This window comes from Sus scrofa, chromosome 17 (assembly GCF_000003025.6).
Source record: "Sus scrofa isolate TJ Tabasco breed Duroc chromosome 17, Sscrofa11.1, whole genome shotgun sequence".
Lineage (NCBI taxonomy): Eukaryota > Metazoa > Chordata > Mammalia > Artiodactyla > Suidae > Sus > Sus scrofa.
In genome coordinates this window covers 40,885,328-40,912,368 of record NC_010459.5, presented here as the reverse complement: position 1 = coordinate 40,912,368, position 27,041 = coordinate 40,885,328, and the positions used below count along the sequence as shown (strand labels likewise).

The following is a 27,041-nucleotide window of genomic DNA, read 5'->3' as shown; positions in this document are numbered from 1 at the left end:
CTGGCACAGGAACTGACACCAATTAATTCATTTATTCTTAAGATAGAATCCTACAACATTAAAGATACAGTTTGGAGACTGACACGGAGACTATCATCAGACACTGATCCTGCCTTCCAGGTGCTTGGGGTCTATTATGTCTAGACTTGCTTGACAGAAAGTGGAAGCGAAAGGGGAAAGGGGCAGAAGCTACTAATGAAGCAAATACTCTCCCAGAGAGGATACCTGGGGACACTAGCAGGCAAGATGGCACTTGAACTGAGCCTTGATAAAGAGAAGCAGGCAAGAGAAGAGCCGTGGAAGGAGAAAGGACAATGGGAACAATGGTATCCCAAGAAGATGGGTGAGCACGAAGCAAGGGCATCAGCTGGACTGCACAGGGTGCGGGCAAAGGACTGGGAAGAGATCATTGCGGCGGGAAGGAAAGGGGGATGAAAGGTGACCAGGCTGGGAAGGTGGGCGAAGAGTGCAGATGATGGATAAGTATGCACGCTGGACTAGGGAAAGCGGACCCTAACCGACGTCCTGATACCCTGGCATTTAAATACTGGCCCAGCCTGGCTTGTTGGGGAATGATTTCAGCTCTGCTCTGCCCACTGAGCGTCAGAGCCTGCACCTGCCTTCCAGCAGCTCAAATGGTTAAGAAAGATATGGGTCAGCCCGAGTTCTATTCTTCGGATGGAAATGGTCTCTGTGCTTCAACCATCAGGGCCATGTTGCTGCAAGATCCTGCAGGGCCACTTTAAAATTCAAGGCCATGATGCAGAGCTGCCTTTGTTTCCATGGAACATTTAAGGCCATTAGCTCTTTTGTTTTAAGGAAATCATACGGAAGTGATCTTCCCTCATTCCTAAAATTAAAACCATCTCCATTATATGGCTGAACCTTGCTGCCCACCTCCCCCTGAGCTCCCCCAGATGGAGAGACATCCTGCTTTCTGGTAAGACTCTAGATGCAAACAGGATGTTTAAAATACCCTAATTAGATCGATCTTGACTTCAGCAGTGGTGTGTTGGAATACAGATTAATCTGCTCCACGCCTGGCATTGGCAGCTGAAGTAGCAGGAGGCCCTGTCAAATCAAGCCATAACATCACACTCCTCTGCCTTTATTATTATTTCTTCCCTTTTTACATTTCATTATAACGGACATCTGCCTAGCAGGGGATGTGGTAACCCAAGAAGAGACACGCGTGCGTGCTCAGCCACTCCAGTTGAATATTGATGCAAGTCAAATCGAACACTCTTCTCAAGACAGATGGATCTGTGTTAGCCTCTATATATAGCCCCCTTTCACACATACGCAAAATATATATATTCTGATTCTTCACAAACATTTACTGAATCCTGGCAGGCACTGGGGACCTAAAGAGGCAACATGCATTGTAAACCTACTATGTGCCTATGTGTGTTTTGCATGTATTATTTCATTCGATTTTGACAACAATCCTCTGAAACATGTTTATTATTCTCCCCATTTTACAGTTAAGAAACTAAAGACTCAGCCAGGAAAAGAGATTTGCATCCCAGGGTTTCATAGCTAGGAAGAGATCTAATTAGTTCCACGATAATAAAACTGGATTATTTTCCTCAAGAGTTAAAATAATACCCAACAAGCATATTTGAAAAAGCATTCAACCTCAATAGTACTAGAGACTCATGAGACAGCTTCACTTGTTAAAGTTTTCAAAATTTCTGATGCCCGGAAGGGACGGGGAGGTGAGCTCTCGTACACTGGTGACATAGTACTGGAGCCACTCTTGCCACGTGAATCTCCCCAGTGGATGGCAAATAAGGGTTTGGAAGCACAGGGATATAAAGGAACACAAGGTAGGTCAGGCTGCAGGGCGTGGGTGATGGGATGGCAGATGAGGAAAGAGAAGTGAGCAAGAACCTTGCACACTCAACTAGACTCTGGACTTGATCCCACAGGACCTACAGAAGAGTTGACAGAGAACAGGCAGCATGATCAGATTTCTGCTCCAGAGAGATCATCCTGGAAGATTTCTCGGAGTGTACACCAGAGGAGAAGCAGGACCAGATCCAGATTTTTATAGAAATATATGCCACAAACGAACACGATATAGTGCCTTCGGGTATATCGAACAGTTAACTCTCCCTAAGCAAAACCTGAAAGTTAATGATCTTTCAGAAAGAAGCTCAGGGAGTTCCCGTCGTGGCGCAGTGGTTAACGAATCCAACTAGGAACCATGAGGTTGCGGGTTCAGTCCCTGCCCTTGTTCAGTGGGTTAATGATCCGGCGTTGCCGTGAGCTGTGGTGTAGGTTGCAGACGCAGCTCGGATCCCGCGTTGCTGTGGCTCTGGCGTAGGCCGGTGGCTACAGCTCCGATTCGACCCCTAGCCTGGGAACCTCCATATGCCGCGGGAGCGGCCCAAGAAATAGCAACAACAATAACAACAACAACAACAACAACAACAAAAAGACAAAAAAAAAAAAAAAAAAAAAAAAAAAAAAGAAAGAAGCTCAATTTCCGTGCCTCCTTTCTGGGAGAAGAAGGGGAGTGTGACATAAAGAACACCAGCGTAAAGAGACATGAGTTTCCAGTCCAAACTCTGAGAAAAATCTTCTATGTGACTCTAAACAGGTCTCTTCTCCACCGACTCTCCGGGCCTCAACCTCCTAGATTGCAGAAGGAAAGAAGTGGCTTGGACAATACATTCAATTCAATGACAAGATTCTAGTTATCAAAAACAGATGCAAACAATTAACAAATGACCTAGCAATTCCTCTCCTCAATATTTACTCAAAAGACATAAGACTAGAAAAAGACTTACACAAGAACGTTCATAGCAGCTCTATTCCTAATGACTCCAAACTTGAAACTGCTGATCAAAAGGAAGAACAGAAAAATACATCCACACAACGGAATACTACGACATGGATGAATCTCCAAAACAGTCTGCTGAGTGATAGCTTTACCCTGAAAGAGTCTACACTGCTTAAGACCACTAGTATGAGGTTCCAGGTGAGGCGAATCTATGGTGAAAAACTTGGAACAGTGGATACCTTTTGAGATGGAGGGAGGTATCTGACAGAGAAAGGGCTTGAGGAACCCTTTTGGGAGCAGTGGCAACGTTCTGTACCTTGCCAGAGTATGTATTTGCTCAAATCCATTAAATGTTGCATTCAAAATCTGTGCATTTCACTTTCTGCAATTTTATTTAAAAAAACTGAACTCTAGGTTAATGATATTCATGCTGAGGTGCTTAAGGGTGAAGTGTACAGATGTCTGCAACTTACTTCATGCTTCAAAAAATAAACTGGAGGGTAAGAGAGAGGGATAGATACGTGACAAAGCAAATACAGTAAAACGTTAACAGTGGAATCTAGGTGGTAGGGACATGAACATTTGCTGGACAGTTCTTTCAACTTTTCTACACGTTTGAAAATTTTCTTTAGCAAATGTTGGGAAGGAGTTCTTGTTGTGGTTCAGCAGGTTACGAACCTGACTAGTATCCATGAGGATGTGGGTTTGATCACTGGCCTCACTCAGAGAGTTAAGAATCTGGCCTGGCCTTGAGCTGTGGTGTAGGTCGCAGACGTAGCTCGAATCCCGCATTGCTATGACTGTGGAGTAGGCTGGCAGCTGCCATTTCAGATTCGATCCCTAGCCTGGGAACTTCCATATGCTGCAGGTGTGGCCCCCTCCCTCCACCCCCCGGCCTCCCCCAGAAAAAAGAAAGAAAGAAAGAAAGAAAGAAAGAAAGAAAGAAAGAAAGAAAGAAAGAAAGAAAGAAAGAAAGAAAGAAAGAAAGAAAATGTTGGGAGAAAGAAGGTAAGGAAATCAGTGAAAGTCGTGAACTGGGAATATAAATGATGAGATTCCTAAAGGCTATTTTTTCCAGAAAGTAGTTTTTAATATGTTTGTTGTTTGAAATTTTGAATGCATTTTCCACTGAAACAGGCCCCCTGAAACCCATTTAGACTGAAATATAGCCACAATTAATTCAGGGTTCTCATTTTTCGGTTGTGGTGTGATTCTACAAAGTATCAAGCACCTACTGGGTGCAAAGCAGCATGATAGGTGTTGTTTTTGTTGATTTATTGTCGCTTTCCCCTGGGATGGATTTCTTTCCTTCCTTTCAGAGCTCTAGCATCACTGTGAATTTAAGAAAGTGTTTAAGGGCTAACTTAACGAATTTATAGCCTTGTAGCTGAGGGAAAATGGGCCTTGTAGAAAGAAAGGCTTCTCTCTGCTCTACAATCACTCTCTAAGGATTTGGTGAAAAACCCAGAAGGATGTGGCATCTAACGCTCCTCTCAGGGCTTGAGCTGAAAGCATGACGTTCCCTAGGTCTAGTGTTCACACATTGGGGAAGGCCCATCCCCAGATGGGCTGAAGGAGTGTCCAGGAAGCTCTAAGTGCCTGCCACGTGCGCATGCACCTGTCTCCTGTGGAAAATGACTCCGCTGTGGCTCCTACAATGTGCTTTTGTCAGTGAAAGCAACCCTATCACTCCAAGCAGTGGCAGGGCGGCTTGGGAAATGATGCTGGTCCTGGGGGCACCAGAATGAGCTGGGCACTGGTGACTTCAGAACTCTGGGAAGGCCTGGGTAAGCTCGGCCCAAGAGAGATCTTCTATAGCAACTGGCAGCATCCTGACCAGCTGAGACTGCCCGTCCCCTGCCCTGTTTCTCCTCTGATTTCTTACTAATCACACCTATATTTATTTGATAATATGCCCAGCTTAAAAACAACAACCAACAAACCACTGCTTCTCTTATAGCCAGGTAGGACTGTGAGGCTAACTTTGTGTCAAGACTTAAGATGGTATTTGAGACATCCAGGAAGGGACATGCCCCCTCCGCCCTGCACCCTCCCCCTGTGCTCTCCTATGGTCTGGCATATAGACAATAATAACTAAAACTCTAGTAGCTATCTGAGACCACGAGGCAATCCTGAAAATAGAAGCCAGGCACTTTCACAGGTGCCTGGTGCATATTAACAAGCAAACAAACATGCCTGGCCCTGTGATAAGGAACAGAATGACAGAAGGAACCTGGGCCCCTGATGACACTGTGAAAGGGACAGTCCAGTCCTGCCAATCTTTGGACTGATTTTATGAGAGAACAAAATAAATCTCTATGTGCTCGATTTTGTTTAAACCACTGTGATTCCCAGTCTCTGTTACTAGCAACCAACTACAATCCCTAACCAATGCACTAATCCAGTAAGTTATCTTCCAGGAAGTCCAAAGGGAGACTGCATCCTGAGAGCTTAGGTATTTACCCCCAAGAAAGCTGAATGTACATACAGTCAGTCTCACTTGTTTTTGGAACCAGCCACCCATCGCCGTGGGGAGAGTCCTAGAACCAGAATACCTGCTGGTGAAAAGGGACAGTCCCTGCTTTTCACCGCACTGTCTTGAAGGATCTCCTTAGAACTCTTTTCCATTACATTCTGGAGAACTTGGCTGGAAGGACCAATATAGGTTTTGTTTTTGTTTTTTGTCTTTTTAGGGCCACATCCACAGCATATGGAGGTCCCCAGACTAGGGGTCAACTCGGAGCTGTAGCCGCTGGCCTACGCCACAGCCACAGCCACGCCAGATCTGAGCCGCGTCTGTGACCTGCACCACAGCATCCCTGAGTCCTTAACTCACTTGAGCAAGGTCAGGGATCGAGCCTGCATCCTCATGGATACTAGTCAGATTCGGTTCCATTGAGCCAAGATGGAAACCTCTTGTTTTGTTTTGTTTTTAATTAACCCACATCCTTGTAATGGCAGAAATAAAGTCTTGGCATTTCAGCACCTCTGTTTTCTCTCTGCATTCCCACCAACACTCACATCAGCAACACCCATATTTGGCAGCATTTTGAAGAACTGGTATGAGATGGCACAGATGTGGGCTTTCTGACTCACCAGGCTGAGTCCCTTAGTGAGCCCCCTTGATGAAGTCACCTGAATGTCAGGTGTGCCTGGTTACAGTTTACCTTCCTCGAGCAGCACAGCTCTTAGGAATATTTCCTCTAAATGCATTTAAACTGATTCTGTGGCCTAGAAGCTGGGTTAAAAGGTAAATTAAATAGTCACCACTCCTCTCCTTACCCACAACCTCCCCCAAACATAAAAATCTTCTGGATCCTAAAATGAGACAATCACCACGAATGTTAGCAACCATGATTTTTTAAAAGGGGTCCTTTTCAATAGTTAGCCTATCTATCATATTTCCATGAGAGCCAAAAGGTTAGGAACGCACAGCAGAACCCTGTCAGGGCTCGGATTCGGACACACCCAGGTTAAGCACAAACGCCAGAATTCTCCCCTTCATCAGTGATTTCTTTGCTCATCCGTTTCCCACTTTTCAATTACCAACCTGCCTTGGTGCAGGAGAGCTGATCATCATGGGCCCCAAAGCAAGGGAGGTGCTTGGATGCCTGCTTTAGATTAGAAATTCAGCTTAGGGGGAAAAAAAAAAAAAAAAAAAAGAAAGAAAGAAAGGAAAACGTGTTTCCAGGGCCTTTGGGGAATGATCTAAACCTGCCTCTTCCCTACTTTCATCTTATTCACCAGTCCTGCCTTTGCACTCTTCAAACAGCCACGGGCTCCTCCTCCTATTCTTCTCACATTTAGAGCAAAGTCCTCCTTGAAGCTGCCGCAGCCTCTCCAAGTGTTGGGCTCCACACACTCATCCTCCCGACTCCAGGGCTTCGGCTGATTTCCACAGAAACCAGAAAAACCTGCTCGCAGACACAAGGCAGCCTTATGTTCATTTTCTTGAAGTCTGACTTCTTGACCCTTCTCCCATCAGCTAGTAATACAGCAGCAGACTGAAAGGATGGAGGGAATTTTGGTGCTGCACTAACACAGTTCTTTGATTTCCAGTGTGAGACTAACAAACTCAACCAGTCTATAATCTGGCACACACGAAAAACTACTGGGAAAACAGGCAGTCATCTCTGGGAAAATGATCAGGATTGCATTCTAACAGGCACTGGGCTCATAATAGGTAGGAGATGAAGGAACCCGGTTAATCCCCAAAAACATACCGAGTTCGTGAAGACGGATGCTATATTCTGTTTGACTAACAGGCTATAATCACCAATTGGCAAATAAATACATGGAGTGCTTTGCTATCCTCACCTCTTGCAAGCTAATCCTTCCACACACCCAGGGCAACCAGTTTACAGTTTTCAAATAAAGAACTGAGGGCCTGAGAGATTTATGTGCCTTTCACAATGAGTCTTTCTCCAGAGGGAAAAAACACTGACAGTATCTCGCCAGTTACTGTGCTAGCTGCTCCACCTGCTCTTTCTCACCTTATGCTCATGACTACCCTTGGAGTGACTTCTGCCCATTTTACAGATGAGGAAAATGGAGGCCCAGAGGGGTTATGTTATGTGCCTTGTCCCAATTCTCAGAGCTAGTAAGAGGCAGAGGCTGACCTGATCAGCTTTCTTTCCACAGCCCCAAATCTGCCTTTTTGGTGGTGAACTAAATTTACTAGCACCTAAATTTCCAGGATCCTCCCTGGCAAACTGAGTTGTGAGACATAAGCAGGGAGCCCATTTTGAACAAAGCTATAAATCGAATGCCCATGTCCCTTTGCTTTATAGAAAAGAGATGGTTTCTGGAAAACAAAAACAAAAACAAAAACAAAATACTGACTTTGAAGTCGTTTCTGTGAAACAAATCCTACTTGTTTACCACTATGGAGAACCCAAGACGCATTCCCAAGGAAAGAATCCCCCCAGCTGCTTCATCATAAATATTTGGTAAAGGGGAATGATGAGCAGCCTCGGCAGATGCTGGGCATGGCTGCAAATTAGCATCAGTGTGTCCTCGCTGGCAGCAGTATTCCAGAACTCCCCTTAGCCTGGCTTTGTGCTTTGCCCTGCTCAGTGAGACTCCCCTGCCAGGACCACAGGAAATCTTCCTGCTCCTGGGAAGCCTCTGACATCGCTCTGGCAGCCCCCAGAAACTATGTGGAAGAGAGTAGGACACATACTGGCACAGGAATTGGAAAACAGAGATTTTTATTCTCCAGCACGATACTAATAAGCACGGTTAACAATGAGAAAGGCAATCTTCCTTTCTGGGACTTGGTTTTCTTCCTCAACTGTCTACCGAATAGTCCTTCTCAGCTCTCAACCTCTCTAAAATTCCTCCCTTTCTCTTTGTCAGTGGTTCTCAGCGGAGGAATGCGTTGGGAGAAAGATTCCACTACCAGAGATATTTTGCAATTTTTACGTGTGTGTTTGCAAAGTCTGGAGGGTGCTACTGGCATCTAGTGGGAGGAGGCCACGGATGCTGCTGAAGACCCCACAATGCATAGGACAGGCCCACACAGTTACATGGTCCAAAGTGGCAAGCGTGCCAAGGTTAAGAAACCCCGATCTACACTATTTCTGCCTTCTAATGGTATGAGGCGGAACCATGACCAGATAGTAACACCTACATTTAAAATGCCTAAATTCAAAGTTGTCATTCATATGTTATTAATTTCGTAAATTCAAAATTCCATATATGAGGTAAAATTATATGACGTCTGTCTAGAGTTGCCTAAAAATATTCCAGAGGGAGGAAAGGAAAGGGGGAATGAAACAAGCTTGGCAAATGTTAATCACTGAAGTTGGGTGATGGGTACCTAAGTGCTCAATGTCTAGCTTTCTCTGCCTTTTTACATTTTTGAAAATTTCCATAATAAAAAGTACTTTTTTCTTCTGGTTGAATCTACTTAAAGGGATATAAAAGTAAATAAATAAAAGGGATTCCCCGCCTCCCTCAAACACACACACAAAGCATTAAGACACAGTCCCTGACCTGGCAGAGCTCACAGCCGAGTGGAAACCAGCCAGTCAACCACCACCACACACAAGGACGCTATTTCGGAGCATAAAAAAGGACTGGTCTAAAAACAGAAGTGGAAAATGAAGAAAGGCTTCAAGGAGGAAGCAGGATAGGGGAAAATTCCAAAGAACAAGTAATCAGTCTCACAGCAAAGGGAGGGAAGAAGTGTCTCAGCTGAGGAAAGCACGGAAGTGTCAAGACCAGGAGGAAATATAAGAGCTCAGGCAGGAAGCAAGAGAAGGCAGGAAGACACGCAGGAAGACACGCCTGGGAGTCTAGACCCCATCCCAGACCTGAATTAAGAAGCACTTAAAGGATTAAGCAGCTTAGGTCGCTGCTGCAGAGGGGGTTTGATCATCCCTGGCCTGGGAACTTCTGCATCCTGCAGGTGTGGCCAACATAAATAAATAAATAAAAGATCCCCAGGTAGTTTGTCTGCAATATAAACACTGAGGAGCACTGCTGTAGATGAGGTATATTTGAGGTTAGTGAAGTTAATTAATGTGCCTAAGGTTACTGTGATACTATGATTTATATTAAGAATATATATTTTGTCTTTGTCCCCATTTCTGGCAGAAAGCTCCTAAAACCCTTAAAATTTCCTAAGTGATGAGGGCCATAAAGGTGTCTTTTTGTTATGTTAATGAGGTAACTTTTCAAGGATGGGGATTGGTTGCTAGGAGAACCACCCAAACGATTCGAGGATTCGAGTGATGAGAAGGCTGCAACTTAGAGTCCCAACCCCAGACCTGGGAGGGGAGAGGAGTTGGAGGCTGAATCCATCACTACTGGCCAATGACTATTAAGTCATGCATTTGTAATGAGGGCTCCACAAAAACCCAAAAGGATGGGGTTTGGAGAGCTTTCAAGGTGCTGGGAGGGATGTGCCTGGAGAGGGCATGGAAGCCCTGTGCCCATACCCCATGTCTCTCCTTATTCATATCTTCCATCTGCGGTTCCTGAGTTATATCCTTTCGTAATATATCAGTAAATAAAATGTGTCTCTGAGTTCTGTGAGCCACTCTAGCAAATTAATTGGACCCAAGAAGGTGGGGGGCGGTCTTGGAAACCTCTGATTTATAACCAGTTGGTCAAAACCTGGGCTTGCTAATGGTGCTTGAAGGGAGTAGGGGTGGGGCTGAGCTCTCAAGCTGTAAAATCTGCTGCAATCTCCAGGTAGATAGTTTCAGAAGACACTTTGCTGGTATCGAGAACTACTTGCAGGTATGTGGAAACGACTCACCTCAAGGTTGGAAACTTGAGTCTCAGAAGACCTAATTTAGTTACACAACCGGTACAAGCTGGGATCTGACTTCAAGTCTGCATGTTCTATAAGTGTTTTCCCCCTACACTGCTATTAAGAACCACGCCAAGCTTACAGCTTAGAAAAATACATCTAACTTAATGTAAAACATGTAGAAAATGTTTATTATAACAAGATTCATTATTTAAAAAATTTAGGTTGATGTTACAAAAAATGTTCACACCCCACATTACCAAAAAACCAAAAAAACAAAAAAACAAAAAACAAAAGCCAAAAAACCCCCCACATTCCACATAATACCAAAAAAGTTTGTAAGGGAGCTTTTTTCTGCCCTGCCAGTATTGTAAAATTTCCTACTTTGTTTCTAGAAATAACTAGAGGTTGCTTTGGTGATTAAAAGTTATTTAGCTTTGGTTTACAGATGACTTCCTGGAAGACCAGAGCACAAAGAATACAGGCTTTAGGTCCTAGCAGACGTGAATTTTGCACGATTTGAGAAAGTATTTAACTTCATGGGGGCTGTTTTCCCAGTAATCAAACAGGCTAATGATGCCCCGCAGAGAGCTGATGTTAGGGATAATGACATCATGGATATACTGGAACAAGGCCAGTACTCAAAAAATGTGGGACACCATTGCTGCCATCACAGTCAAGAGCAACCTCAGACTGGCTGGCACAACATCAGGAAAATCAGCCTGTTAAGGAGGCAAGCAAACACTGCGATTCCACAAGTTTGCCAGCCAGCAGGCATACTTAACAGAGACATGATTTATTAGTAATCAATACATTTAAGAAAGTTGTAGGCATATTTTTTAGTGATTATCAAAATGATACGCTTAATTTATTTTATGGTCACCCCACAGCAAATATGGAGCAAATTAACCATCATTTTCGTTCTACTCTGGAGCCAGTGACAAGGACAGAAAGTGTTTCAAGGAAAAAAAAAATGTGAGGGATGCAGAATAGATCAGAGAAAAACACTGAATGTAAAACACACCATGACCGTATTGTCCAAGTGTCTACTTTTATAGTAGACAAAGCATCTCCCCACACATTACTTTATCCAGGTCTCACACGCTGTGCAATCTCTCTCTTTAAAGTGGGGAAACTGAGGTTCAGAGAGCAAAGGATTTGCCCGTGTCACGGAGCCTGGGGTAGAAACACAAAACCAAACCTTCTGATACCTGCTGAGGGCTCCTTTCTAATAGGCTACTCAAGAGATTTAAAGTTACTACTCGCAGAGGTGCTCAGCTGCAGAAAAATCAGCCCATGACGGTTCACGGCAAGGTTCTCCAACCCCATCCCCAGTGGTGACCTCCCCAGCCCAACACAAAGATCTTTTAATGAACCTGCATCTTAGAGAAAAAAGAGCTGCTTTTCTTTAACAACCCCCCCCCCCCCCCCCCCCCCCCCCGCCGCCCATACCTGAGAATCATTTCTGTTTGGGGATCCTTTGTTTGGCCACCTGAAAAGAATGTACAACATCTTTCCAACCTCCTTCTTATGCTAATTACAGTTCATCAGCATCTGGACACCCACAAGCAAAATCAATCTGATGATAAAAGCGAGCCAAAGACATTTTCTTACCACAAAAAAACCAAACAAGAAAGACTGCAAGTGATTAAATACATAGAACATTTCCCAGCAACCTGCAAGCTGCTGCATATAAAAATCACATCCAATATCACAACAGTCCAGGAAGGCGGACACTAACAAACATCTCCCACGTGTAATTGTATTCTTCATGACCAGTGAAATGTACACAGGTTTATTTTCAGTTTATCTCCCACATTATATCCACTGTTAGATGCCAACATGTCTAACGCAAAATATTCACGCATTAAAAAACATTTGAAAAGCATCTCCACTTCCTCTTATACTATAACCAATGAACTCAGATGCGTTAGCCTTCAGTCCGCACCTCCTTTCCTTACCATCCTCAAGTCCTAGCACATTCACAATACTGGGAAGAGCCAACATCACCATCCAAGCCCAGCTTCCTTTTACAAACTGCTGTCACTTCTACAACCTAATCATTTAACCGGGAAATCTATCCTGCCTTCTAAAAACAGTCCACTTTCCTAATTGTATTAAAAGACTCAACTCTGTCAAACACGCCCAAGACATAGTGAGTTACAAAACAGCAGGTTACGAAATAACATACACTATGGTTCTATTTATACAAAATTACATGTGATAGGGATGGAGGAGGATAGATACACAGGTAGCTGTAGAAGTCCCAATAGGAGACCACAGATAGAGAGAGAAACCCAGGGAACTTTGGGAGAACTCTGGAGGAAGTTCTTTGGGAGAATTTTGGAGTAAGTTAATAACTGCTCAAGAAAGCCATCAGAACGAAGCAGGCTTGCTTAACTATAAAACCACAAATAAAAGCATTTGCAAATAAATAAAAGGTCATTATGTGAAAGGTAAAATGAGGCCTGCATTCAAGATCAGCAAGACGATGACTCTTAGGACCAAGGGCAGGAGATTAAGGGAAAGATGACATACCAGAGAGTTCCTGTCCTGGCGCAGAGGAAATGAATCCAACTAGAAACCGTGAGGTTGCAAGTTGGATCCTTGGCCTCGCTCAGCAGGTCAAGGATCCAGCGTTGCTGTGAGCTGTGGTGCAGGTCGCAGACGCGGCTTGGATTGCTGTGGCCGTGGTGTAGGCTGGAGGCATATGTTACCGCCCTTCTGCTGATTTGAATAAATAAAGCACCATGACGGTCCTGGTTTGACCTTATGGTGTCAAATACTCTCTTACTGAATACAAAGGAGGAGCTAATGATGTAAGCCTGATGTCTACTTGAAGAAGAAAGAGGAAGAGGTGTTTTTTTTCCCTACTCCCCACTTCCTTCAGATTTTAAAACTGTAGCCCACCTAACATCGGGGCAGAGCCTTCTGGCCTGCCCGCTTGTATCTCTCAAAAGCATTTTATCTTAATAAATCTATTTCTTGCCTATCACTGTCTCTCACTGAATTCCTTTTGTGCTGAGGCACAACGAACCTGAACCTCAGTGAGTCACTTACCAGGTGAGTGATTCTAATTTAAAAACCGTGGGTTCCAGTCCCAATCTGGATTTAGGTTCGAATCACAAGTGTTGCCAGTTTCATATGCACATACATATAACCCCTTCCCCTTACACAGATGTTTCAATGGATGGCGTCCACCCCGCTTCCAGTAATTGGGTGGTGAGACTGGGAGTGAGTTTTACTTTCCCTCCCTTTTTTTCCACAATGCTTGAATTTTCCACATTAGGTTATTTTTATTTATGTTCAGAAAAAGCAATAAAGATATTCTTTTTTTGTGTGTGTGTTTTTGTGTTTTCTTTTCTTTCTTTTTTTTTTTTGGTCTTTTTGCCTTTTCTAGGGCCACTCCCGCAGCATATGGAGGTTCCCAGGCTAGGGGTCCAATCAGAGCTGTAGCCGCCGGCCTATGCCAGAGCCACAGCAACATGGGATCCGAGCCGCGTCTGGAACCTACACCACGGCTCACGGCAACACTGGATCCTTAACCCACTGAGCAAGGCCAGGGATCGAACCTGCAACCTCATGGTTCCTAGTCGGATTCGTTAACCACTGTGCCACGATGGGAACTCCCTTTGTGTTTTCTTATAAAGATATTCTTAACAAGCTTTCCCCTAAGACCCATCGTGTCAAGAATCTCTCTTGGACCAGAGAGAAAGCAAAAGTGCGCTTACCAAGGCTTATACTCTGAGCATTCTGGCCAGTGGGTCCCAGCACTAGCTGAGCAACAGGCTATGGAGCTTCTAAAAAATACAGATGTTTGGAGTTCTGGTCCTCAGCATTCCTGGAGGAGGGGTCCAGGCAGGTGTATTCTGTCAAAGCTCTTCAAGTGACACTGATCAATGAGGGGTGAAAACTACACATTCTCAAGGGGCCAACAGAGGGAGAAAATAGGCCAGAATGCTGAGTAAAGGTGTTCAAAGGCAGGCAATTGCAAAGTTAGCAGCTGGGAAGGTTCAGGAACAGAAACTGAAGACTAAAGCAGTGCTGAGCTTCAGGTACGAGAGGCCAATGAGGAGAGGAGACTCTCAGGGGGCAGCTACACCCTAAAACTGGAAACCAAAAAGGGGAGAACAAAGTGTGGCAGGGCAAAATGTTTGGAAATGACTTCATGCAGTACTGGGGGCAGGACTACTGATTACCTACAAGAAACTTAAAGCAGTTTAAATTAGGCCCACTCGTACTGAGCAACTTTATAATTAAAAGAAGAGGAATTAGAAGAGCACTGCATATGAATCAATTTTCAGAAGCCATGGAAAAATCTTAGCTTAAAATCCTAGTAAGACCATGTTCGAGCTATGTCTTCAGAACACGGCAACTTTTTTATGCCTCAGTATTCTTACCTGTAAAATGTAGGCAATAACTCACAGGGCACAGGGTTGTTGAGGATTAGGTGAAATGACATAATGAATGTTTTTACCTGACAGGTTTTTGCCTATCAGTACCCAACAAAGCCCCCAAATGGTAACATTAGGAAGCATGTCACAGTAAAGATTACATGTTGAATCACAATAAACCAGGTTATTATAAACCAGGTTTAGCAAACCAGTTAATTTTGCCTAGCCCCTAAGATACTTCCTCATTTTGGCAGCACCTAATGCTAAAGAAATAACCTAAAAAGGTTTGGCTATTTCTTGACTGATGCTTCTGCATTCCTGGTACTCGCTTTTACTTCTATAAAGGAGATACACTGCATACTAAACTATTTCTATAAAATTTAATCAAGATTATAAATGAAAACTAACAGAGACATATTGACAAAATAATAAATGTACCAGTGGAAAATTCTACATCCAAAATAAGAATTCAGCTAATGCTGCCACCAAAGAACTAAGTTTCCACCTGGCAAAATGAGAAGCTCAAAGGAAAAACCGGAGTGATAAATGTTTCTCCATCCTTTCCACCCAGGCCTTCGCTATCAAGATTAGCTAAAATAGTCAAAATAACTAAAATTAGTACTATACCTACGACCCTTAAAAATTTGGGGGGAATTCTCTTTTCTACTACAACATAGTAAAATAACTATAACAACAGCAATAACTATTAACATTAATGAATGCTTACTATGTGCCAGGTACTGCCCTAAGCATTGTACATACATTAACTCTGTCAATCCTCACAACAGCTCCGCAGGGTCCTTCAAGGTCTGGCTTCTGCTTAACTGATCTAATCATCTGTGCCATGCTCTTCTCACCAAGGGCAGTGCCAGACTGGTCTCAGAGGGTACTCGTGGCAAGCTTAACAAAAACACAGATCCACCAGCATTATGCAGATTGGTGGATTCACAAACTCTGAGAACATGGTCCAGAAGACTACATTTTAAACAAGATTCCAGATGATTCTGAGCAGCTCACTGCGGTCTGCCCCCCCCTCCACCTTTTACTTTATACATGCTTTTTTTTCACTTGACATTCTTTCACCTAAGGTCTGGCTCAAGAGCCGCATTTCTAAGGTGGAGCTATTTCTCCCACCGCCCAGGTTAGACTAGGAGCCCCTGCTCCACGCCCACACCGCCTCTTACACTCTCCTCTACCATTTACCTTGTACTATAAAGACAGGTTTCTCTGTCTCCCTAGCAGGATTTGCCTTCCATCTACGACACCAAGCCTGGCACAAAGAAGGGGCTAGCGTATTCATTCTAATAAAAGAATGAATGAAGCCTGCTTGATCTACTTTTAGGGCTCTTATTCATAGCAACAGACCATCTGCAAGAGCATCAAACTGGCATCTTATTCAAGATGTGATGAATTTTGACATGACCAGCACATCCGGGATTACAACTGAGGGTCCAGATTAGGAGGATGACCCATGATAAACAGTGGCTGACCCAGCTCTTCTTATGACCACACATGGACTCCTGATCTACAACTGGGCTTCCCACCCACAAAAGCCAAGGAGTTTACACCCTAAAAACTGAGAGCAGTAAAGGATGACTATTTTTGAAAGGAAGCTGATATACAGTAACTTGTTTTTGTTTTTTTAGGGCCTCGGGCACATGGAAGTTTCCAGGCTAGAGGTCAAATTGGAGCTGCAGCTACTGCCCTGCACCACAGCCACAGCAACTCGAGATTTGAGCCACGTCTGCAACCTACACTATACCTCACAGCAACACCAGATCCTTAACTCACTAAGTGAGGCCAGGGATCAAACCCACATCCTCATGGATACTAGTTGGGTTTGTGGGCTGAGCCACAATGGGAAACCGTACAGTAACTATTTCAATTTTTTTCTTGGGCCATGGCGTGCAGTGGCTTGATGTGGGACCCAGTTGCAGACCAGGAACTGCAGCAGTAACAGCGCCAAGTCCTAACCATGAGACTACCAACTCCCTATTTTACCATTTTTAAAAATAGGAGACTATGTTAGAATGCTCATGATCATTATTCTTTACAACAACTTGAGAACAGTTTTATGAGGCTTGTTGATTGAAGAGGAATTCAAGGTCCAGAAAGAGTAACTTGCCTAAGGCCACCAGCTAGTTTGGGAGCAGAGCTGGGATCTGAAATCAGGTTTGTCTCTCACAAAGACAAGCCTCCTTCCCCTACTCTGACACCAGTGAGAAGACCACTGGCTGGTGAAGAACGCTTCTTAGAAGAAGCGTTAGACGCAGACCTAGGCTCAAATTCTCCTTTTGTCACTCACTTACTAAAAGGTATTTGGTAACTAACAAACTCTCTGAGACTCATCTGCAAAAATATGATAGAAGTGCCTAATTTATTAAGTATGCACACCTGTAAAGCCCTGAGTATATTAGTAGATGCCCAATAAAATGTGAGCCAGGCATTATTAAACTGTGTTCCACCTCTTCCCACAAGAGAAGAGCAGTGATAGCAAATACACCCTCAGTGGCCAATGACTATGCTGTGCTCTACCTGGGAAAGGCCTGGGGGTTAATCCTTAACATGACTGGAACCAGTTAGCAAACCAGATGTGCAACACTCAAAATCATCCCCTCAAGCTCAATGAAAGGAAGGAACCCTCTGAACAAACACATTGCTTATTTCAGCATCCTTACATTTTGTCATCTGTGGTCAGGGATGAGACAATCAGCTAAAGGGAGAGAAGAGAAACTGATCCAGAAGTGCTTCAGTTATAAGGTTTTCAGATAGCAACAAAAAACAACAGCCAGACGTTTCCATCTCTTTTTAACATAAAGTGCCTGTTAGTACATGGCTTAATATTACTCAAAATTAAATACCACTTACTCTTGACTTGCTCATTGTTCTGAGCACTATAACCAACTCTTTGGGATTTTCAAGCTTGGGCTTATGAGATATCGGTTTACGTGATAGGGAGAAGTGAAGACCTGGGGCCCCCTAGTATGTCCTCTGTGGGGGAGGTTTTTGTCTCACATTCCACGTAGGACTAGCATTTTTATGGTCCACCCCTACAAATGGCGGCTTCATGGAGGAACAGGATTTCTTCTGGTGGTACTTTTAAAACTGCCAACAAAGTAGAAGGAAGAGGAACACAAATGGGAAACCTCAATGGGACCTAATCAAACTAACAAGCTTTTGCATAGCAAAGGAAACCAGAGAAAACCCCAAAAGACAACCTAATGAATGGGAGAAAATCATTTCAAACAATGTACCTGACAAGGGCTTAATCTCTAAAATATACAAACAACTTATACAACTCAACAGCAAAAAAGCCAACAACCCAATGGAAAAAATGGGCAAAAGACCTGAATAGACATTTCTCCAAAGAAGATATACAGATGACTAACAAGCACATGAAAAAATGCTCAACATCACCAATTATTAGAGAAATGCAAATCAAAACTACTATGAGGTAGTCAGAATGGCCATCATTAATAAGTCCACAAAGAACAAATGCTGGAGTGGAGAGGATGTGGAGAAAAGGGAATCCTCCTACACTGTTGGTGGGAACGTAAACTGGTACAACCACTATGGAAAACAGTATGAAGGCACCTCAGAAAACTAAATATAGAACCACCATATGACCACCAATCCCACTCTTGAGCATATATTCAGACAAAACTTTCCTTGAAAAAGACACATGCACCTGTATGTTTACTGTAGCACTATTCTATTCGCAATAGCCAAGACATGGAAACAACCTAACTGTCCATTGACAGATGAATGAGATGAAGTATAAATACACAATGGAATACTACTCAGCCATAAAAAGAACAAAATAATGCCATTTGCAGCAACATGGATGGAACTAGAGACTCTCACACTAAGAGAAGTAAGTCAGAAAGAGAAAGAAACACCATATGATATCACATATCTGGAATCTAATATATGGCACAAATGAACCTATCCACAGAAAGAAACTCAGGGACTTGGAGAACAGACTTGTGGTTGCCAACAAGGAGGGGGAGGGTGTGGGATGGACTGGGAATCTGGGGTTAACAGATGTAAACTATTGCATTGGAATGGATAAGCAATAAGATCCTGCTTCCCAGTGTACAGCACTGGGAACCATATCTAGTCACTTGTGATGGCGCATGGTGGAGGATAACGTGAGAAAAAGAATGCGTGTGTGTGTGTGTGTGTGTGTGTGTGTGTGTGTGTGTGTGTATGACTGGGTCACTTTGCTGTACAGTAGAAAACTGACAGAATACTGTAAACCAACTATAATGGAAAAATAAAAATCATTATTAAAAAAACAGGAAAAGGAGTTCCTGTCGTGGCGCAGTGGTTAACGAATCCGACTAGGAACCATGAGGTTGCGGGTTCGGTCCCTGCCCTTGCTCACTGGGTTAACGATCCGGCGTTGCCGTGAGCTGTGGTGTAGGTTGCAGAGGCGGCTCGGATCCCGCATTGCTGTGGCTCTGGCGTAGGCCGGTATCCCGCGTTGCTGTGGCTCTGGCGTCGGCCGGTGGCTACAGCTCTGATTCAACCCCTAGCCTGGGAACCTCCATATGCCGCGGGAGCGGCCCAAGAAATAGCAACAACAACAACAAAAGACAAAAGACAAAAAATAAAAATAAAATAAAATAAAATAAAAAATAAAAAAAACAGGAAAAAAGGGAAACCTATCTTCATCATACCTCTAATATTAGTGAAGCACACGCTGTGCTAAGCACTTGATTTATATTACTTCATCTAATCCTAAGGTAGATTCCAGTATGCTCCTGATTTTACAGTTGGGCAAACACAGGCTCAGAGAAGTTAGGTGACTTTCCCAAAGTTGTACAATTAGTAAATGGCAGGACCAAGACAGCAACCCAAGTCTTACCCTGTGCCTGTGGGTTAATTAGAGTTAAGCATGGTGTTAATTTCTGCCTTGGGTGGCGGAGTAGAGGCTGGTGCCATTTACCAGGACAGGAAGTGCAGAAGAGACCTGGGTGATGAAGGCAATGGATATGATATGGTTTTGAATGAGCTGAGTTTGAGTAGCTAGTGCAGTTGCCTTCTGGTTAATTAGCTACACTGGTTAGAGCTTGGGAGAGAGACAGGGCTGAAGATTTGGGAATCAGTGACAAAGAGATAGTGGTTAGGGCTGCAGGTAGCAGATGAGATCAAAGAGAGTATATGGAATAAGACAAACAAACAAAACAAAACTGGGCGAAGGCACCACCAATCCACACAAAAATAAATGCCTGAGAGACAGGGTGAGGCAAGGGATCCGGAGATGAAATGCCAGGAAAGAACAGCTCCCCCCAAGGACAGGCATTTGATTTTGTTCCTGTCACACATAGGTCTGTTCAATTTTACTGAACACAGTAGGAGCCCCAATAAAAGCCCCAAATGATGCCATGTCATAACCACAGCCCACCAGGGACACATTAAAAATGTTTATTTTCAGGAGTTACCGTCGTGGCTCTGATTAACGAATCCGACTAGGAACCAGGAGGTTTTGGGTTCCATCCCTGGCCTTGCTCAGTGGGTTAAGGATCCGGCGTTGCCGTGAGCTGTGGTGTAGGTTGCAGATGCGGCTTGGATCCCGCATTGCTGTGGCTCTGGTGCAGGCCGTGGTTATGGCTCCGATTAGACTCCTAGCCTGGGAACCTCCATATGCTGTGGGAGTGGCCCAAGAAATGGCAAAAAAGACAAAAAAAAGAGTTCCCATCGTGGCTCAATGGTTAATGAATCCAACTAGGAACCATGAGGTTGTGGGTTCGATCCCTGGCCTTGCTCAGTGGGTTAAGGATCCGGCGTTGCCGTGAGCTGTGGTGTAGGTCGCAGATGTGGCTTGGATCCCACGTTGCTGTGGCTGTGGTGTAGGCTGGTGGCTATGGCTCTGATTGGACCCTTAGCCTGGGAACTTCCATATGCCACGGGTGCGGCCCAAGAAAATGGCAAAAAAAAAAAAAGTTTATTTTCATGCTTCTTTTGGTTAAATTCCCTTCTTTTCTGCAGGGAAGGTTTTTGGATTTCCCTCTTCCAACCCTGGCAGGTGGTAGGAGCTCTGGTCTGCAATTCCTCACTATTAAGAGTCCAAGAAGCACCAGGCAACTGCACGCCTCCTGACTTGAGTTCACCAGACTCACCTCCAATTCCTTGCCAACAATGTAAAAGTATTCTTTAAAGCAGTGACCTGTTATCAACTGCTGTCACTGTTGATGAGGTAAAATACGAGCATATGCCTAGCATGCACACCACACACCCACACACTGCTCGGTAGCTCACCCCCTTAAAGCTCACAATAGCCTCCAGGGGAACCATGTTAAAACAGCACAATTAACTAGAACTGCTATAAATTCAATAACTCACCTACCTAATGAAGCAATACAAGGAAAATTGGACCTATTTTAATAAGAATTTTTAAAAGAGACAAGAAGTAAAGGTCAAATGCCATTTCTGGATCCCAGCTCTTTTTCTCTTCCCTTCTATTCTGAAGTAGTTAATTCCAAGGAGACAAAATATACTGTGCTATTCTTTATAAAACCAAGGAGGCGGCCAATCATGCTATTGCACCCAAGGGCAATTTTTTTTTTCTTTCTAACCCATCCCCCAAGCTAAGTGCCTCCAGGATCTATTTCTGAAGGTTTTATTATGCAAACCAGAATGGATTTCAATTACAATAATTCTTTTTCTCCTCCATTCCAACTCACAAAAGAAGAACTAAATTACCAGCAATTCTAGGCTAGAAGGGTGGTTTTTGCTTCTTCCCTCCCCTCTAGAATCAGTTAAATCTAGAGCATCTCTTCTCTCTCCCCATTTGCTGGCTTTGGGAACACAGTTGTTTGTATGCCACCCCACTATTTAGCATATCATGACCCCTGACATTCCGGTCAAGATGAGTTTGTCCATTCTCATGTGACTATCATACAGCAATTAGACTGCAGGCCAGTCTGACCAAGGCCAGGGTGGGCAAAACTGGAGTCAGATTTCATAGAGGAGAAAACTTAAACCACCTACTCCATTCTGGGCTCTGTGCCTACTCCATTCTGGGCTCTGTGCTACATTTATGTGTCAGCTCACCTGACCTCACAACCACCCGATGTGGCACATCTAGTCTTTTACAGAAGGGGCAAGTAAGGCTCAGAGTTTAGGAATCAATCCAGGATCACACAGTTGACAAGCAGTGGATCCATCTGTACTGCATGAGGCTGTACTGCTACCACAGCAGTTTGGGGGAGGTCCTGAGAGGCGACAGGGGCTGAGACTGGACCAGGATGAACTTCACACTGATAGGGGACAAGCCCCTGAGTTTGACAAGACAGGGAAGAGTGCAGGTCAGCCCTTCAGAGCCCTCTGGACTGACAAGCTGATTCCCAGACCAGTGTGCTTTACTAGGAGTTGCTGGATTACCAAAAGGAGCTTGTCCTAGGATGGCCTCACCTATAAGGAAGTTCTGTCTATAACATGATTCTTAAGGAGACAGGGAGGGGTTTTGCCATAATTTTGAAGCTCATGAGACAAAGAAAAATTGAAGGCTAGAGATCCACTTGTTTTGGCTTCCAGACAAGCTGGGTGAAAGACCACTGACCCCAGGCTTATGACCATCAACCACCAACTGTACTGACTCAACCATGTGGGGCTCTGGGGTGAGCCCCAAATCTCTGTTTGTCTTTTAGGGAAGTGGTTGTTCAGTCATGCAGTCAGTAAACATATACTGTGCATCTACCCCATGCCAAGCATGGGGCTAGGCCCTGGAACCTGCAGGTGATAGGGCCATGTCATTGGTTCCATAATCTTAAGGGCTAGGCCTGGGTCCAAGAATCCATTTAATAGGAGGCTCTATTCTAGCCTAGGAACTTATGCTATGCCTCCCTGAGAAAGTGACATCAAAACTAAGGACTTGAATGATGACTTAAAGGTAGCCAGGCAGACAGGTCAGAGAAAATTGTTACAGATGCAGGCAAGAGCCTGGTGGAAACCTGAGGCTAGATGTCTTTGCAAATACTCCTGATGGTCTGGGGCTATGTGGCTCTGGCTAACCCCACAGACCTGGTCCGCTTGCTTCAGGAAGGTCAGCTCACAGAGAGTCACCCAGGAGGTAAGACAAAGAAATCCTGCACAATGTGCCCCTGCTCTGCCCTGCTCCACTCTCACCTACTACTCACAGCCAGGAGCAGCAGGAGCTAGAAGGGGTAGGAATCCGGCCAGGGCTGTGTTATCCTCTTGGGGTTCACTTCTCTCGGGGTGCTGGTGTATTCAGGATGCAGAGCTCCTCCCATCCTCACCAGCCATTAGGGTCCAAACACGCCTTCCAGGAGCTGTCTTACCAAGCCATTGCCCTCACTAATACAATGTTATCGAATTCCTAACACGGGCACTCTAAAGCAAATGTACTGTTACCAGCATGCCACCGGGCACGTTTTTTCAGAAGGAAAACAGCTGCTCACCGAATCTGTCACTTCTCTTCTCAGCACCATGCACACAGAGCAAGAGCCTGCTAAATCAGGGCTGTTTTCTTTCACTTTCTTCAAGCATGCCCAAGATGTAGCAGCAAGCCTCTCGACAGAACCCAGCAGCTCAGCCACACAGTTCTGGAGGAGTTTCCTGGATTATAGGACAAAACCATGACAACTGAGGCCTGTGCCTCAGGATCTTACGGTACGGATATCACAGCTTCTAGCTCACTGGTCTAGTTTCTGCATTTTAAAGACTGGGAAGGAAAACGTAGTCTAGAGAAGTTAAGCAAAGGGTCTAAAGTCACACAGCTAGGTGGCTATAAAACCACAGCTTGGTTCTCTTCTCACCTGATTTTCTTTGTCCAAAAAAACAAGGATACCTGTGCTATACCAAACACTTGTGATAGAACATGATGGAAGATAATATGAGAAAAAGTATATGTACGCGTATGACTGGGTCACCTTGCTGTATGTCAGAAATTGACAGAATAGTGTAAAACAACCATAATAAAAAATAAATAAAATAAAATAAAAAACAAGGACACCACCATTTACTTCATGGCTTGTGAGGCCCAAATCAGACAGCACATAATTGTAGCCGTGCTAGGAGTAGGCCAGGTTTTCAATGAATGGTGATCATCTCCAAAATTTTATCTACCAGATAGATTGCTAAGATCACCTTTTCCCTCTCCCATAGTCTCATTCTGCTGAGTTTCCATTGAGGAAAGAACAAAGACCAACAGTGGAGTTAACATGTCCACAGTTGGTGTTTGGTCAGTATCCAATTTGAGGTGAATTGAATTCTATGTGTGCTCAGATCTCCAGTCCATAATTCTCCCCCTGACAGACTTTCTGCTTCTCTGGAGAGGTGATTTGATCAGAGGAGATATCACTGGAGGTGACTGCTGAAGATATGTCACATCACCTTCCCTTTAGCCACTGCAAGTCGGAAGAGATGAAGCCAAGTCAATCTGAGGTGAGAGAGGAACTCTCAAACTTTTGTCCAGGAGGGTAAGGAATGCAAAAGATCCTGCAGATCTATGCTGTTCCACCAATTACTGGTGGGAAAAACCAGCCAAACCAAGGGATAGATGTTAACTTCTGACAAGACAACCAAAGTAGCCAGCCAATCAGCCCAGGTTCTCCTCTTTCACACAAGACTTCCTCAGCCCTCTCTCTGCCCCCTCCCCACACTTTAACCACCCAACCATGTAAATTCCCCAGTGCAAGAGTCTGTTAGCCTCCAGCAGAACTGCCAATGCTCATAAATCTTGGGCTTTCCCGACTGAGCTGTGGCTATTTACTGGGGGGGAGGGCTGCACCAGGCCACTAGACAATAGCAGGAAGAGTGGGGCCTCGCAGTATCCACTCTGCTCACTGCCCTGCAATTCATGGCATTTTGCTGGGAGGGTGCACCATCAGGGGAGAGAAACATAAAAAGGGGAACCTGGGCTGTAAATAGTTTATTTCGGCAATTCCTGATGTTGGCTGAATCATACTTTAATACAGAAATACATGAAAGCACTACTCTGGAGGTGACATGTGTTGCCACCTCATTACTCTTTTCAAAAGGGTCTTCCATCAGAGAGACACCGCGCTACAAATTATAGTGAAGAAAACAAAACCTTCACGCACAGACTTATTAACAGGCCAGAAGGGGATGGAACCGCTAGGATTCAAACAAGCAGAGAACCAGGGCAACAAAGGCCATCAGTGATCGGGAGTCTCCAGGTTACATAGAAAATAAGAAGACGAAAAAGAAAAAAGTAGCACTCTTCTGCGTCAGAGTCGACGCCTCAGCTGCACAACAGAGCTTTTCAAAGTAGCCCTCACTTTCCCCACTTCTCCTAATGCACCTAAGTTAGGCTGCCTTCTCCCATGAACTTACCTTCATGCTCCTTCTCAGTGGTTCCCACTTTCTTGATCTTCCTGGGAGACTTCATAAAAAGGGGAAAGATGGTTCTTAAGCCAAGAATGTCAACAAACTTATGGCAGTTGTCCGTGCCCTCAGGTCCAATCATGGCATGGTCCAGCACCTTCAGGGCACTGCTCCGGGAAATCTTCTTTTCTCTGGGAAGAAAAAAACGTTTTACATAAAGCATCTCACTGGTATGTTAGTGTTGTTTAAAAAAAAAAAAAGTGTATTTACTTTACTTATAAAGTAAGTGCAGTACTTACTATAATAGGAAAAAAGAAAAATAAAAACAAAACAATTTAAATGTCCACCAGTGAGAAAATTACAATAGTATATCTACAAGGAATAGTACACACCTATCAACAACTAGCAGCGAGTGTAACAGGACGAACAAATTCTTATAGTCAGAATGGTAACCTCAAAAGATAATACCCAAAATTCCATATAAAGCATTACCTCAATTATGTAAAAATATGCATTAAAAGAGACTGAGAAGACGTAACAGGTTACTTCAAGGTGGTAGGATTTTCGATCACCTAGTATTCCTTTTTCTTTCTTTTTAACAGCTCTGTCAAGCTGTACAATTCACATCCCATAAAATTCACCCACTTAAAATGTAAGAATATTCACAGGTATGTGCCCTAGCCAATGACAGGATATTTTCATAACCCTGTCAAGAAATCCTCTACCCACAAGCCATCGCCTGTCTACCTTCCTCCTCCCGTCCCAGCCCTAAACAACCACCGATCTGCTTTCTGTCTCTGCCTACTCTGGACATTTCAAGTAAATAGCATCATACCATATACAGTCTTTTGTGACTGGCTTCTTTCACCTAGTGTAATGTTTTCAAGTTTCATTCATGTTGTAGCATGAATCAGTCGTTCATTCTTCTCTAAGCTTGAATAATAGTCCACTGTGTGGATATGTCCCACTTTTCTACCCATTCATCCATTGATAGACATTTGGGGTGTTTTTACCTTTTGGCTATTATGAATAATGCTGCTATACATATTCATGTACACATTTTCGTGTGGATGTATGTTTTCATTTCTCTTGGGTATATGCACACCTAGGAGTGAAACTGCTAGGATATTTGGTACTCTATGGTTTTTGCTTTTTTTTTTTTTTGTCTTTTTGCCATTTCTTGGGCCGCTCCTGCACATGGAGGTTCCCAGGCTAGGGGTTGAATCGGAGCTGCAGCTGCCAGCCTACACCAGAGCCACAGCAATGCGGGATCCGAGCCGCGTCTGCGACCTACACCACAGCTCATGGCAATGCCGGATCCTTAACCCACTGAGCAAGGTCAGGGATCGAACCCGCAATCTCATGGTTCCTAATCAGATTTGTTAACCACTGAGCCACGATGGGAACTCTGTTACTCTATGTTTAAACCTTTTGAGGAACCATCAGACTTTTCCAGTGTGGCTGTTCCATTTTAAATTCCCACCAGTAGCATGTAAGTGTTTTGATTTTTCCATATCCTTACCAATAACTTATCGTCTGAATTTTTGGTTCTAGCTATCATACTGGGTGTGAAATGGTATCTCCTGGTTTTGATTTGCATTTTCCTGACAACTAACAATGTCAAGCATCTTTTCATGTATTTATTGGCCATTTGTATATCCTCTTTGGAGATATGTCTATTCAGATCCTTTGCCTTTTTTTTAGGGCTGCACCTGCAGCATATGGAAGTCCCCAGGCTAGGGATAGAATCAGAGCTACAGCTGCTGGTCTACACCACAGCCACAGCAATGCAGGATCTGAGCCACATCTGCAACCTACATACACCACAGCTCACAGCAAAATTGGATCCCAGACCCTCTGTGGGAGGCCAGGGATCAAACCTGCATCCTCAAGGATACTAGTTGGGTTCATAACCCACTGAGCCACAAGGGGAACTCTCCTTTGTCCATTTTTAAGTTAGCTTAACTCTTTATTATTGAGTTGTAAGAATTCTTTATTCTAGATACACGTCCCTTAGATAAATGATTTGCACATGTTTTCTTCCACTCTAGGCCGTATCTTTTCACTTGCTTGACAGTGCCCTCTGAAACACAAAACTTTCTATTAGTCTCTTCTGTTTGTGCTTTTGCCTGAGAAACCATTGCCAAACTCAATGTCATGAAGATTTACACCTACGTTTTTTTCTAAGAGTTGAATGGTTTTAGTTCTTACATTTAGACCTTTAATTCATTGTGAGTTAATTTTTGTATGTGGTGTGAGGTAAGGGTCTAACTTCATCCATTTG

At 44.0% G+C, this 27,041-nt stretch overlaps 1 protein-coding gene across 1 annotated transcript in view; it reads right to left on the bottom strand.

Annotated features, from left to right (window-relative positions):
* The window catches only part of CTNNBL1 (beta-catenin-like protein 1), a gene marked incomplete at its 5' end in the record, with an annotated part of 138,913 nt that overhangs the window by 36,476 nt on the left and 75,396 nt on the right, over nt 1-27,041 (bottom strand). The window contains 1 exon segment of the mRNA NM_001315760.1: nt 24,771-24,948. Within this exon segment, the coding sequence (NP_001302689.1) occupies nt 24,771-24,948 (178 nt within the window).